The sequence below is a fragment of the Urtica dioica genome, chromosome 8, assembly GCF_054948205.1.
Source record: "Urtica dioica subsp. dioica isolate 48M chromosome 8, U.dioica_male_clone48M_v1_H2, whole genome shotgun sequence".
Lineage (NCBI taxonomy): Eukaryota > Viridiplantae > Streptophyta > Magnoliopsida > Rosales > Urticaceae > Urtica > Urtica dioica.
In genome coordinates, this window is record NC_142763.1 from 49,877,626 (window position 1) to 49,888,395 (window position 10,770).

Below are 10,770 nucleotides of genomic sequence, written 5' to 3' on the forward strand. Positions count from 1 at the left end.
GTTTTATATGAACATTAAGCCTAGATTTTTGTTGTATTCGGCTTGTTCTAATGGGCATGACATTTTTTTGTCACTAGCAAAGGTTAATCGTAAAAATCAATTAAAATATACACCATAAAAATTACATAAAGCCCCCTATATCATCACTACTCAACCTCTTGTTTAACCACATGGATTTTCAAATGAGCACTGCTATATAGCAGCGCATCAGCGATCAACGGTAATGCATTTATATGCAGTTTGTATTTTAATAGAAGTGGGGCTCATGAAAATCATGAAAATACATAAGGTGAAATATGGTCGCTTTTCAAATACACCAATTTAACTGGACCCTGTCTTGAATGTGAACATTAACATAATTAGAGTCGATAAGTTGTCAAAAGGTTGCAATCAGTTTTTGCGCATTATTTCTCATGCAAATGCAATTGGCTGTGACTTGTGAGTGTAAAATATTAAATACTGTCGTCATCGTGCTTTTCCTCTTTTACCCTTACCACCGTAATAACTATATCCAGCAAGTATTGTGAATTTGATGCGTGGGCAATCTTGTCTGCTTTTGGAGAAAAGAGGTGTAAAATAGCTTGATATGAGCCTTGAAGTATATACTCCAGCTCATTTGCAATTTGCAACTTGCAACTAAACTGTCGGTCGCATTTTTTCAATCACCAAAATACCCCCATCGCCTTTTCAAAAGGCACATCCTTCTCACGAAGGGCAGTTTTGGCATTTAATCGAAATAGCCACCAAGGATTTTAATCGACAACATGTGAAATTCGATTTTGCTCATGAATAAGAATGCTGTGTAATAATAAGCAAGAACCCAGTTTACCACGATGATTATGGATTGTGGACCGAGATCTATGGTTGTATTTATTCCAAATGACACTGACAAGCCTAAGGTGTATAAACCCAATATTGTTGTCCTCGTTCAATGACCACTAAAATCTTCTTCAACTATACGTGGTTTAATTTAACCTTTGACCCTAAACTATAGAGAAATTTCATTTTATAGACCTAAAATTTAACAAAATATCGGGATTAGACCTCACACTTTAAAAATATCTAAAAATGGACTTTTATCCCAATTTCGGACATAAATACCATTTTGAACAAATATACTCATTTTACTTGAGATATTTTCTCAATCCTTCATTCGATCTTTAACGCTCGATTCCGATGAGATATAACTAAATTCAATGATATATGAGGGAATCCGACGAGCTATGATAACATAGAATGACAAAATTTCACGTGAATTTGACTTTTTCCGCTTAAAATATCCAAAAAATATGAATTTTATCGTATAACATCGTACATTATCGTATGACACCGTACGATGTCGTACGATGCCGTACGATGCGATACGATACATTATAATTATAATGTACGATAAAATTCATACACATTATAATGTACGATACCGTACGATGCTGTACGATGCGATACGATACATTATAATTATAATGTACGATAGAATTCATACACATTATAATGTACGATATCGTACGATGTCGTACGATGCTGTACGATGTCGTACGATGCAATAGGATACCGTACGATGAGATACAATGTGAAACCCTCAAAATCGAAACTGAACACATACCCAAATTCTTAAATAAAAAAAATCGGGGCGTTGCCCCGAACCCCATGAGCTCAGCGGTGAGCTCGACCACTGAAAATTCTAATCCTAGCGCAACCAATTCGAAGATGAAAAGAATTATGATGAAAATGAGAGAAAAATATGGGTTATTTGAATCAGGGGTATTTTAGTCCAAAATGTGTCCAAAAGTCCAATTTCAGATATTTTTAAAATGTGAGGTTTAATCCCGATATTTTGTTAAATTTTAGGTCTATAAAATGAAATTTCTCAAACTATATGTATGTTTATCCCTAAACCATGGTAATATTGTTAAAAGTAGTACTTGAATTGAATAAAGTAGGCATATGAAACGCCAAGCCAAGAAAGACGCCATTGTGAAAGAAGTAAGTTGGCTTGGGTCAACAAAAGCCATCGAAGCCGAGATGACCGGGTAGGGTTGTTGAGTCACCGGCGTATACCGGTCATACCTAAGCCCAACCAGTGAGAATCATCAACCATGTCCATGCCACTTGGGCGTTGCAAATCACTCACTAAATAATAAAATAATAAAATTTGTATCTCACACCAACTTCTGACAATCACATCCCTTCATGATTCATCTGGTAGAAATATGATTCGACGGTCATGATATTTTTTTTACACCCAGGATTAGAATACCGAATGGTTCGGTGAAGGGTAATAGAGGAATATTTATCTATAAATAGGGCCACGACGCTTGAATGACTCTGTGTCGTAGAACAGAAGAGGTCTAGAAGAGGGAGTTTACATATTTCTTTCTCCAGATCTGTTCCAATCTACCCTTTACTTCTTCCTCTCTCAGGTACACATTTCTCTCTCTTTTTCTCTGATGGAGTTTCGCTTTTAGATCTCCGCTTTGTTAGCCTAAGCTTTTGTCAGATTTGCTTGTTTCGTATCTCGATTCTACCGTAATGCTCTCAGATCTGTTTTTTCTTGTCACGATTTCGTTTTCTCATTTGTTGAATGTCCATGATCTGTAATGTAGCAGAATCATTAGCGGTTGTCATTTTGTCCGAGTATAGTATCTGCTTATTCGAATTCTTTTACGCGCGACGTTCTTATAGCCAAACACTCTTTAGATCTGTGTGCATCATATCGTTTTACATTAAGATTTATTAACCACTAATTATTAGAAATGAAGTTTTTGTTTAGCACGAAGCAATGAATTAGAACTTCTGTAATTATTCAGATTCCATGCTTATTCTGTATAATGCTCCGCGAATCTTGTTTGCTTTTTTATCTTTGCCTGTACACCAATTTCCTCTTGTCTCGGATTATTATATTTTATTTTTATTTTTTGTTGTTGTTGCTATGTGTTCTGATACTTTTAAGAGACCGAAGAATAACTTTTGGATTTTACGTTTTTAAAATCAACGCTAGAATATTAAACTTTGTTTTTGTTGTGTATTCCACGAACTTGGGATCTTAGGCCTAGCCTGTAATAGTATCTCATATAGTGTGTTGGCGTGTGCAATTTGTTAAATAGTACAGATTGAAAGATGGCCGAGACTTTCCTTTACACGTCGGAGTCGGTGAACGAGGGTCACCCAGACAAGATGTGCGACCAGATCTCAGACGCGGTCCTCGACGCGTGCCTGACCCAGGACCCCGACAGCAAGGTGGCGTGCGAGACGTGCACGAAGACGAACATGGTGATGGTGTTCGGCGAGATCACCACCAAGGCGGTGGTGGACTACGAGAAGATCGTGCGCGACACCTGCCGCAACATCGGGTTCATCTCGGACGACGTGGGCCTGGACGCCGACAAATGCAAGGTCCTGGTGAACATCGAGCAGCAGAGCCCGGACATCGCCCAGGGCGTCCACGGCCACTTCACGAAGAGGCCCGAGGACATCGGCGCAGGAGACCAGGGTCACATGTTCGGCTACGCCACCGACGAGACCCCCGAGCTCATGCCCCTCACCCACGTCCTCGCCACCAAGCTGGGAGCCAAGCTGACGGAGGTGAGGAAGAACGGCACGTGCGCGTGGCTGCGGCCCGATGGCAAGACCCAGGTCACGGTGGAGTACCTCAACGACAACGGGGCCATGGTCCCCACCCGCGTCCACACCGTGCTCATCTCCACCCAGCACGATGAGACGGTGACCAACGACGAGATCGCCGCCGACCTCAAGGAGCACGTGATCAAGCCGGTGATCCCCGAGAAGTACCTGGACGAGAAGACCATCTTCCACCTCAACCCGTCGGGGCGGTTCGTGATCGGAGGGCCGCACGGGGACGCCGGTCTCACTGGCCGCAAGATCATCATCGACACGTACGGAGGGTGGGGCGCCCACGGAGGCGGTGCCTTCTCCGGGAAGGACCCCACGAAGGTGGACAGGAGCGGGGCGTACATCGTGAGGCAGGCTGCCAAGAGCATTGTGGCCAACGGGATGGCTCGCCGCTGCATCGTCCAGGTGTCGTACGCCATCGGGGTGCCCGAGCCCCTGTCTGTGTTCGTGGACACCTACGGGACGGGGAAGATCCCGGACAGGGAGATCTTGAAGATCGTGAAGGAGAACTTCGACTTCAGGCCGGGGATGATGACCATCAACTTGGACCTCAAGAGAGGCACCAACGGGAGGTTCCTCAAGACCGCCGCCTACGGCCACTTTGGAAGGGACGACCCCGACTTCACCTGGGAGGTCGTCAAGCCCCTCAAGTGGGACAACCCTTCCTCCGCATAATTCTACTGCCCTTTTGCTTCGACTTTTAATAATTCTCCTTTTCTCCACTCTCTCATTTCATGCGCTATACCCGAAATTGTTCCCTACCTCTATTATACTTCAACGTTTTTCTTTTCTTTTCCTTTCCTTTTAAATTGATTTTTGTTTGTTTTACTGTTGTTTCATTTTAATCATGTTACATTGTTACCGGTGTCCCTTGTGGTGAAGAGAGAGAGAGAGGAGTGTCCAATTTAGTAGGACACCGGTAAAAGTAGCTACAGATCGAGTACTATGATATATGGATCGTTTTGTTTTATTATTAATAATGAAAAGAAAAAAAAAATTGTTTGAATTATGTTATGTTGATATTCTTGTTTCCGACGTGCCCTACGACTTATGGTTGTGATGTCACACTAATGACGGGGGACATATTTAGATTCGGCTTCGCAATTATTTGAAATTTGATTTTTGTTGATCTTTAAACAGAACTATTTCAAACGATTTCCTCATCTCTTTTTTTTTTTTTTTATTATCTCATAGTGTCTTTTCATTAACAGCAATCTTTGAGGATCGCATTTTGCACAATCGGCGGTACATCAGTAAGAGAGCAATACCCAGTACTAATGTTCTGGTTAATATTGCTACCCAGAACTATGAGCAATTCCATTCACCCTTCTAGGTACCCAATTACATTTAAACAAAGTAAACGAACTTGCAGTGGTTTGTATCTGATCAAAGAGGGGTGGTAAGCTCCAGTCCGTACAGCCATCCGTGTATCAAGACCCTCCATGATTTGCTTGTTATCTCCCTCCACAACTAGTCGCTGCACAAATATAAATTTTGCCATCAGAATCGCCAGATAAACTCCAGCCATCTCAGCTTCCAGGACCGTGGCTGCTGTAATAGCACTTCTCCACATCCACAAGATTTCCCCGGCTTCATCACGCGCCACTAACCCCTCACTGACTCCTCTTCTACCAAAGCTAGCATCCACGTTAATTTTAGTCTCGCCCGGAGTAGTTTTTGCCACTGGAGCCCATTACGACCTCTAATCTCTTCTCGCTCTGCCTCTAAGGGATTCACACTTTCCCAAAATCCTTTGCATCTTTTCCTCGGCCATCGTATATGACGATCTTGATTTTCCTGAACCCTTGTGAAGATGCTCTCATTTCTCCATTTCCACACGACCTCAATGACAATTGCAGCTTGAAGAAAAAACCACCCCTCGTCAATTCCCTGTTTTTCCTCCATCTTGTTGCGCTCCAGAATTAGGCTAACCCTCTCGAACCCATCTTTTGCCGTGTCCACCTCCCAGTGGCATTCATTCGAAAACACCATCCAGAATCTCCTCGCAAAAGGGCAAGCGAAGAAGAGATGTTGGGTATTCTCAACAGCCCCTGCGCAGAACACGCACATCGACTCCGGGATTCTGAAGCAGCGCGCTAGTCTTGCCCTAGTCAGGAGATAGTTTCGCGCCACTCTCCACAAAAGTATCTTGAGCCGCTCCGGGAGTTTCGAATTCCATAGCCTTTGCCACACTTCATTTTTCGGATTGAAGGTCGCTCCTGCCACCGCCCAATACAGTGATTTTAAGTTAAAATTTCCTTTGGTCGATCCCAACCAAACCAGCATGTCGTCCTTCGGTTCTTTGAGCACTCGTAGCCCCTCCGCCATCTCTCCCTAGTCTCCACTTAGCCACTCTTCCTTGAATTAGGCAGAAAAAAGTATTTGACCATCCTCGGCTTCGGACTCTTGCCTTGACACATCGCTCGCACTTCATTGTCGTAACCAGTTGGCCTCGATGATGGGCACGGAGTTGTCACTTCCAACTTGGTAGCAAACATTGGACCGTATAATCTATTGAGTGGACATTATGTCACGCCAGCCCAGAGTCGCTAGTTCTCGGCCGACATTGAAGAAATCCCTTATCTCCACAATACTTGTCCTTAAGGATTGAAACCCACCAAAGATTCGAGTTAATCGCCATGTGCCATCCAAGCTTACATAATAACACCGTATTTATATCCTCAAATCTATGGAAGCCTAAACCCCTGTGAGATTTTGGTTGGCACATAGAGTCCCAACTTGACAAAGTAAGGAATTTATTCACATCATTCCGTCTGGTCCACCAAAACTTCGTAGTTACTTTGTCAAGGGATTGACAAAAGTAATTCGGAAGTCGGAAGGTTTCCATAGCATAAACCGGGTGCTTTGAATAACCGATTTGACCAACGTTGTCCAGTCGGTCTTCGAAATCGTTTTTTCCATCCACCATTCTAGCCGATCATAGACCTTCTTCTTTAGCTTGGCAAAATTCTCTCCCCTATTTCTTCCAATGAACAACGGGTTCCGAAGGTAATGTATTTCCCTCTCACACTCACTCATTGCCAAGTAGTTAGAGATATTTCTCTGATGAAGTTCTGAACAATTTGTTGAGAAAAAGATCCCCAATTTTTGTTTGTTGACCTGTTGTTCGGACCACCTCTCGTACTTCTCCACACAGCTCCATAAAGCACTCACTTCGTCTCCCCGAGCCTAGATTGATCCTGTGAAAGCCTCCTTGACCCTCAACGCGCGTAAGCAACCTACTCAAGACTTCGTCACAAAAATAAACAAATAAGGGGAGAACAGATCTCCTAGTCGGATGCCACGGGACAGGGTCCTCTTCTCCAAAGGGCTCCCATTAAGGAGAATAGCATACAAGGCTGGGGAATTATATTGCTCTATGAGGCCGACGAACCTCTCCGACACTCACTACTACAAATACTATTTTCCGGTGCGGAAGACATTCGGGTGCGACTTTTCGCACCCAAAATTCGCACCAAATTAGTCTTTCAGGTGCGACTTGTCGCACCCAAAACTCAAACAAGCATATAAAAATTTTCGCTGATTTTTTAAACTTTGGGTGCGACTTTTCGCACCCACAAGTCCGTCAAAACTTTTGGGTGCGACACCCAATGCTTCGTCAAAATATTAGGTGCGACTTAGTCGCACCTATAGTCTTAAAACATTTGAACGGTCAACTTTTCCCCCTTTTTTTGTGAAATACTATTAGGTGCGACTTTGTCGCACCTAAAAGTGTTAAAACGGATCATTGCGTGCGACTTTGTCGCACCCAAAAGTGTCGAGACAGACTATTGGGTGCGAAAAGTCGCACCCAAATTCTAGGTCATGATATAAAACAAATCTGCACTTCGTTTTTCATTTAATCTGCACTTCTAAACCCGAGCCTCTCTCTCTCTCTTTCTCCGAGTTCTCTCCTACGTTATCTCCGACCATCTTCTTCTTCTCTTTTCCCATCTTCTTCTTCTCTTGTCCGTGCGCGAGCTGTGACCCCGAAGAAGCAACGAGGCCGCGAGTTGGAGCGGTGTCACCGAGCTGAGCCCCCGCCGCCGCCGCCGGACTTCAGGTGAGTTTCCTCTTCTTCTCTCTTTTTCTCTCTGTCCGATTCTCTCTCTAACTTTGTCACCCTCTATTTCTTGTTGTAGGTCTGTAGACCTGGTTCGCCTCTCGCAGCCCCGCCGTCGGCTCCGATCCGAAGCCTCGGCCTTGGAAGTTAGTCAAATACCTATCTCCCAATCGATAGAGAGAGAGAGGGAGAGAGATTTATCCAAGGTAAGTAATCAAATTAGGGTTTGGCCTTTATGTCTCGAAATCTGAATTAGGGTTTCAATAATGTTAACACAGCGACGAAGAAGAAGAAGAGTTCACCTCAATTCCGAATGTGTTTCGCCGGATTTCACATCAAGGGAAGTCAAATTTGGGTATTGTTTTTATGTATGTATTTCGATCTTTGTTGAATCTGTGATTTAGGGTATTTTTCATTTGCCTTATCGCAGATTTCATTTCGGCACGAATTCTTGAAGCTTCAAGACTCCGGACAGCTACAGAGCCAGGGCCTAATTGTCGCCTTTTTTGTGACTTTTTAGGTGCGACTTTAGGTGCGGAAAGTCGCACCTAAATGTCGCACCCGAAAGTCAAGACTTTTGGGTGCGACTTTTCGCACCCAAGACTTTTAGGTGCGGACTTTCGAGTGCGGAAAAGTCGCACCCAAAGTCGCACCTAAAGATATCTTTGGGTGTGAAAATTGACTTTTGGGTGCGAAAAAAGTCGCACACAAAGGTCTTTTTTGTACTAGTAACTCCAAAGCACCTAAGCACTTGTAGGATGAAGCCCCACTCCATTTTATTATACGCCTTGCTCATGTCGATCTTGACTCCGCGGAGACCTCAACGCCCCTTCTTTCACTTCAACTTGGCCACCACCTCCTAGCTACTATGGTGTTCTCTGCAATTCATCTTCCGAGAACAGAAGTGGATTGAAACGGAGAGATCATAGCTCCCAAGTGTTACCTTAGCCTTAGGATTCGAGTGATCACTTTGAAACTAAAGTTACAAAGGCTAATGGGTCTAAAGTTCTCGAAAGTCTCTGCCCTTCCGACTTTGGTATAAGAACCACATGAGCAAGGTTGATGATCTTTAGGAGTTTTCCATTCCGAAATAATTCTTGCACAAACATTATGAGGGACTAGCCAACCGTCTCCCAAAACTTAAGGTAGAAAGCTCCTTAGAGCTCGTTCGGCCCCGGAGCTTTTGTCGCATTCATGTGCCACACCGTCTTTCTCACTTCCTCCCCTGTGGGTATAGCTCCAAGCCGTTCAATGTCATCAACACTTAGAATCGGGGTTATCAAATTCTCCAAATCTGAAGGATAAGACGGATCCGAAGAAGTGAAAAGCTCCGAATACTCAGTGTTCAGATCAAGGATTGAAATACTATTACCGATGCCGTACCGTGCCTCAAATTTTTCTAGGTTACCGGGAGATATCCTTGGTTTATCGGGGTATCCAGTGAAAGTGAGGGTAAACCGTACCGGTGAACTTACTGTTACCGATGTGGTTTACAGGCAAATACCAGACTTACCGAGGGGGTATCCAGTGAACAAATATTTATAAAATGTCATACATACCATAGGCTAAAAATGAAAATAGTTTACAATATCTTCGTTACATAATCAATATGAAATGGTTCAACACAAAACCTAATGAAAATAGTTCAACACAAACCTAATGAAAATAGTTAAATACAAAGTACGAACCAAAAATGAAAAGACCGACACAATCTACCAAATATCATAGTTCAACAAAAACAGCCAATAAAATGACTACTCCGACAATATCTATCGGCTAACGGTCATACAGTAATCATACCAACTCAAGAAATGAGCATGTGCACTTTGGTATTATTATGATAGGAATGAGAAATAAAGATTGTGCTCATGAATATGTGATATTCAATAGAAAAGAGGAAATTGCCTCTTCAAGGCAATCTCTTCTCCTATAAATATCACACCTCATTCACAATGTTGAAACAAGTTTTGGTGAGAACTTCTCTCTCTAGTTTTTTGCCGACCCCCCATCTCTCTCTCTCGCTCTTCTTCTTGCTCTTTTGTTTTGGCACCTAGGTACTGGTTAGACCTAGCGTTTTGTATTAGCTCTTTGGCTCTAAGACTAGTTCTTGAGTCATTGTGTTTAGTAGTGCGCACACACTAAATCCTTTCCAAACTCGAAGACTCTAGTGGTAGAAACTATCGTGGTTACTCGGATTCAAGAAGACACGAAGGAGACAAGCTAAGTGGGGAGACGAGCGATTCAACCAACCCAAAAGCTTACCAACGCTCAAGCTTCAAGCAAGATTGGTACCGAGTGAAAACTCATTATAGTTTTATTTTAGATTATATGTTCATGCACTTTGTCTAGGTAGTAAAATTGTTTTATATGTTTTAAAGAATTTTTTATATTCTGCCGCTTGCTAGAAGCGATAAATTATTCTTAATCCTAGATCTATTCTAACACCGAATCGAATAACTACCGAAGTTTCAACTTCGAATTTTAGTTCTCTCGACGGACCAGGACGTTCCAAGAGTATTGAGAAGTGCGTTAAGCGAGGCAACTCCTCAAGTCAACAAATTTTACGACGAACTACTACGGGTAAGTGTGGAGACCTAAGTCAACTACATACCAAGGGAATAACCTTGTTTAGGTGCATTTTACGTGATAGTAAACAAGAGTAGGTGAAAGCCCTAAAAACGAATAATCTCAAAGATTAAGGTTTCGGCCGCTTTTCTTGAAAACTTAGCTCGGGTTCGCCCGATAAGTTCAAACATAAGATTTGTGAAACCCATCCTCTACTACGTGATATAATCATCCCTTAGGTTCTGCGCTTGACCCGTTAGAACGGGGGAGACAGAAGAGATGTGATTAACTCTCGGATTCTAATCAAGGGTAGAAGCACCGGGAGTCACGTCCGAGTCTTCAATTGAAAACACTAACAAGCATAAAAGGAAAATGATATTTCTCTCGGGGTTTATTCTGAGTTGCTCTCATGTAAGTAGTATAGGTGTACTCTGAGTGTTGCAGAGTACCTGAACCTTAAAACACTTAGGCCGCTGTAAGACTGCTGCTCGAGGTCTGAGGCTGGCTTTTTA

The 10,770-nt window shown here is 43.0% G+C and overlaps 1 protein-coding gene across 2 annotated transcripts; it reads left to right on the forward strand.

The window, feature by feature from the left end:
- Positions 1-2,180: 2,180 nt before the first annotated feature.
- SAM-2 (S-adenosylmethionine synthetase 2) lies at positions 2,181-4,644 on the forward strand. Of its 2 annotated transcripts, none has more exons than XM_089624162.1 (2): positions 2,181-2,420; positions 3,110-4,644. In XM_089624162.1, exon 2 carries the CDS (start codon positions 3,118-3,120, stop codon positions 4,303-4,305), a length of 1,188 nt encoding a protein of 395 aa, XP_089480288.1. In that variant the 5' UTR covers positions 2,181-2,420; positions 3,110-3,117; the 3' UTR covers positions 4,306-4,644. The 2 variants fall into 2 exon arrangements, with proteins under 2 accessions (XP_089480288.1, XP_089480289.1); XM_089624163.1 differs by having other exon boundaries at positions 2,240-2,420; positions 3,105-4,644.
- Positions 4,645-10,770: the final 6,126 nt, after the last annotated feature.

Bases quoted from the DNA above. Each gene is read 5' to 3' on its own strand.
- SAM-2 (XM_089624162.1), top strand. From the start codon at position 3,118: ATGGCCGAGACTTTCCTTTACACGTCGGAGTCGGTGAACGAGGGTCAC.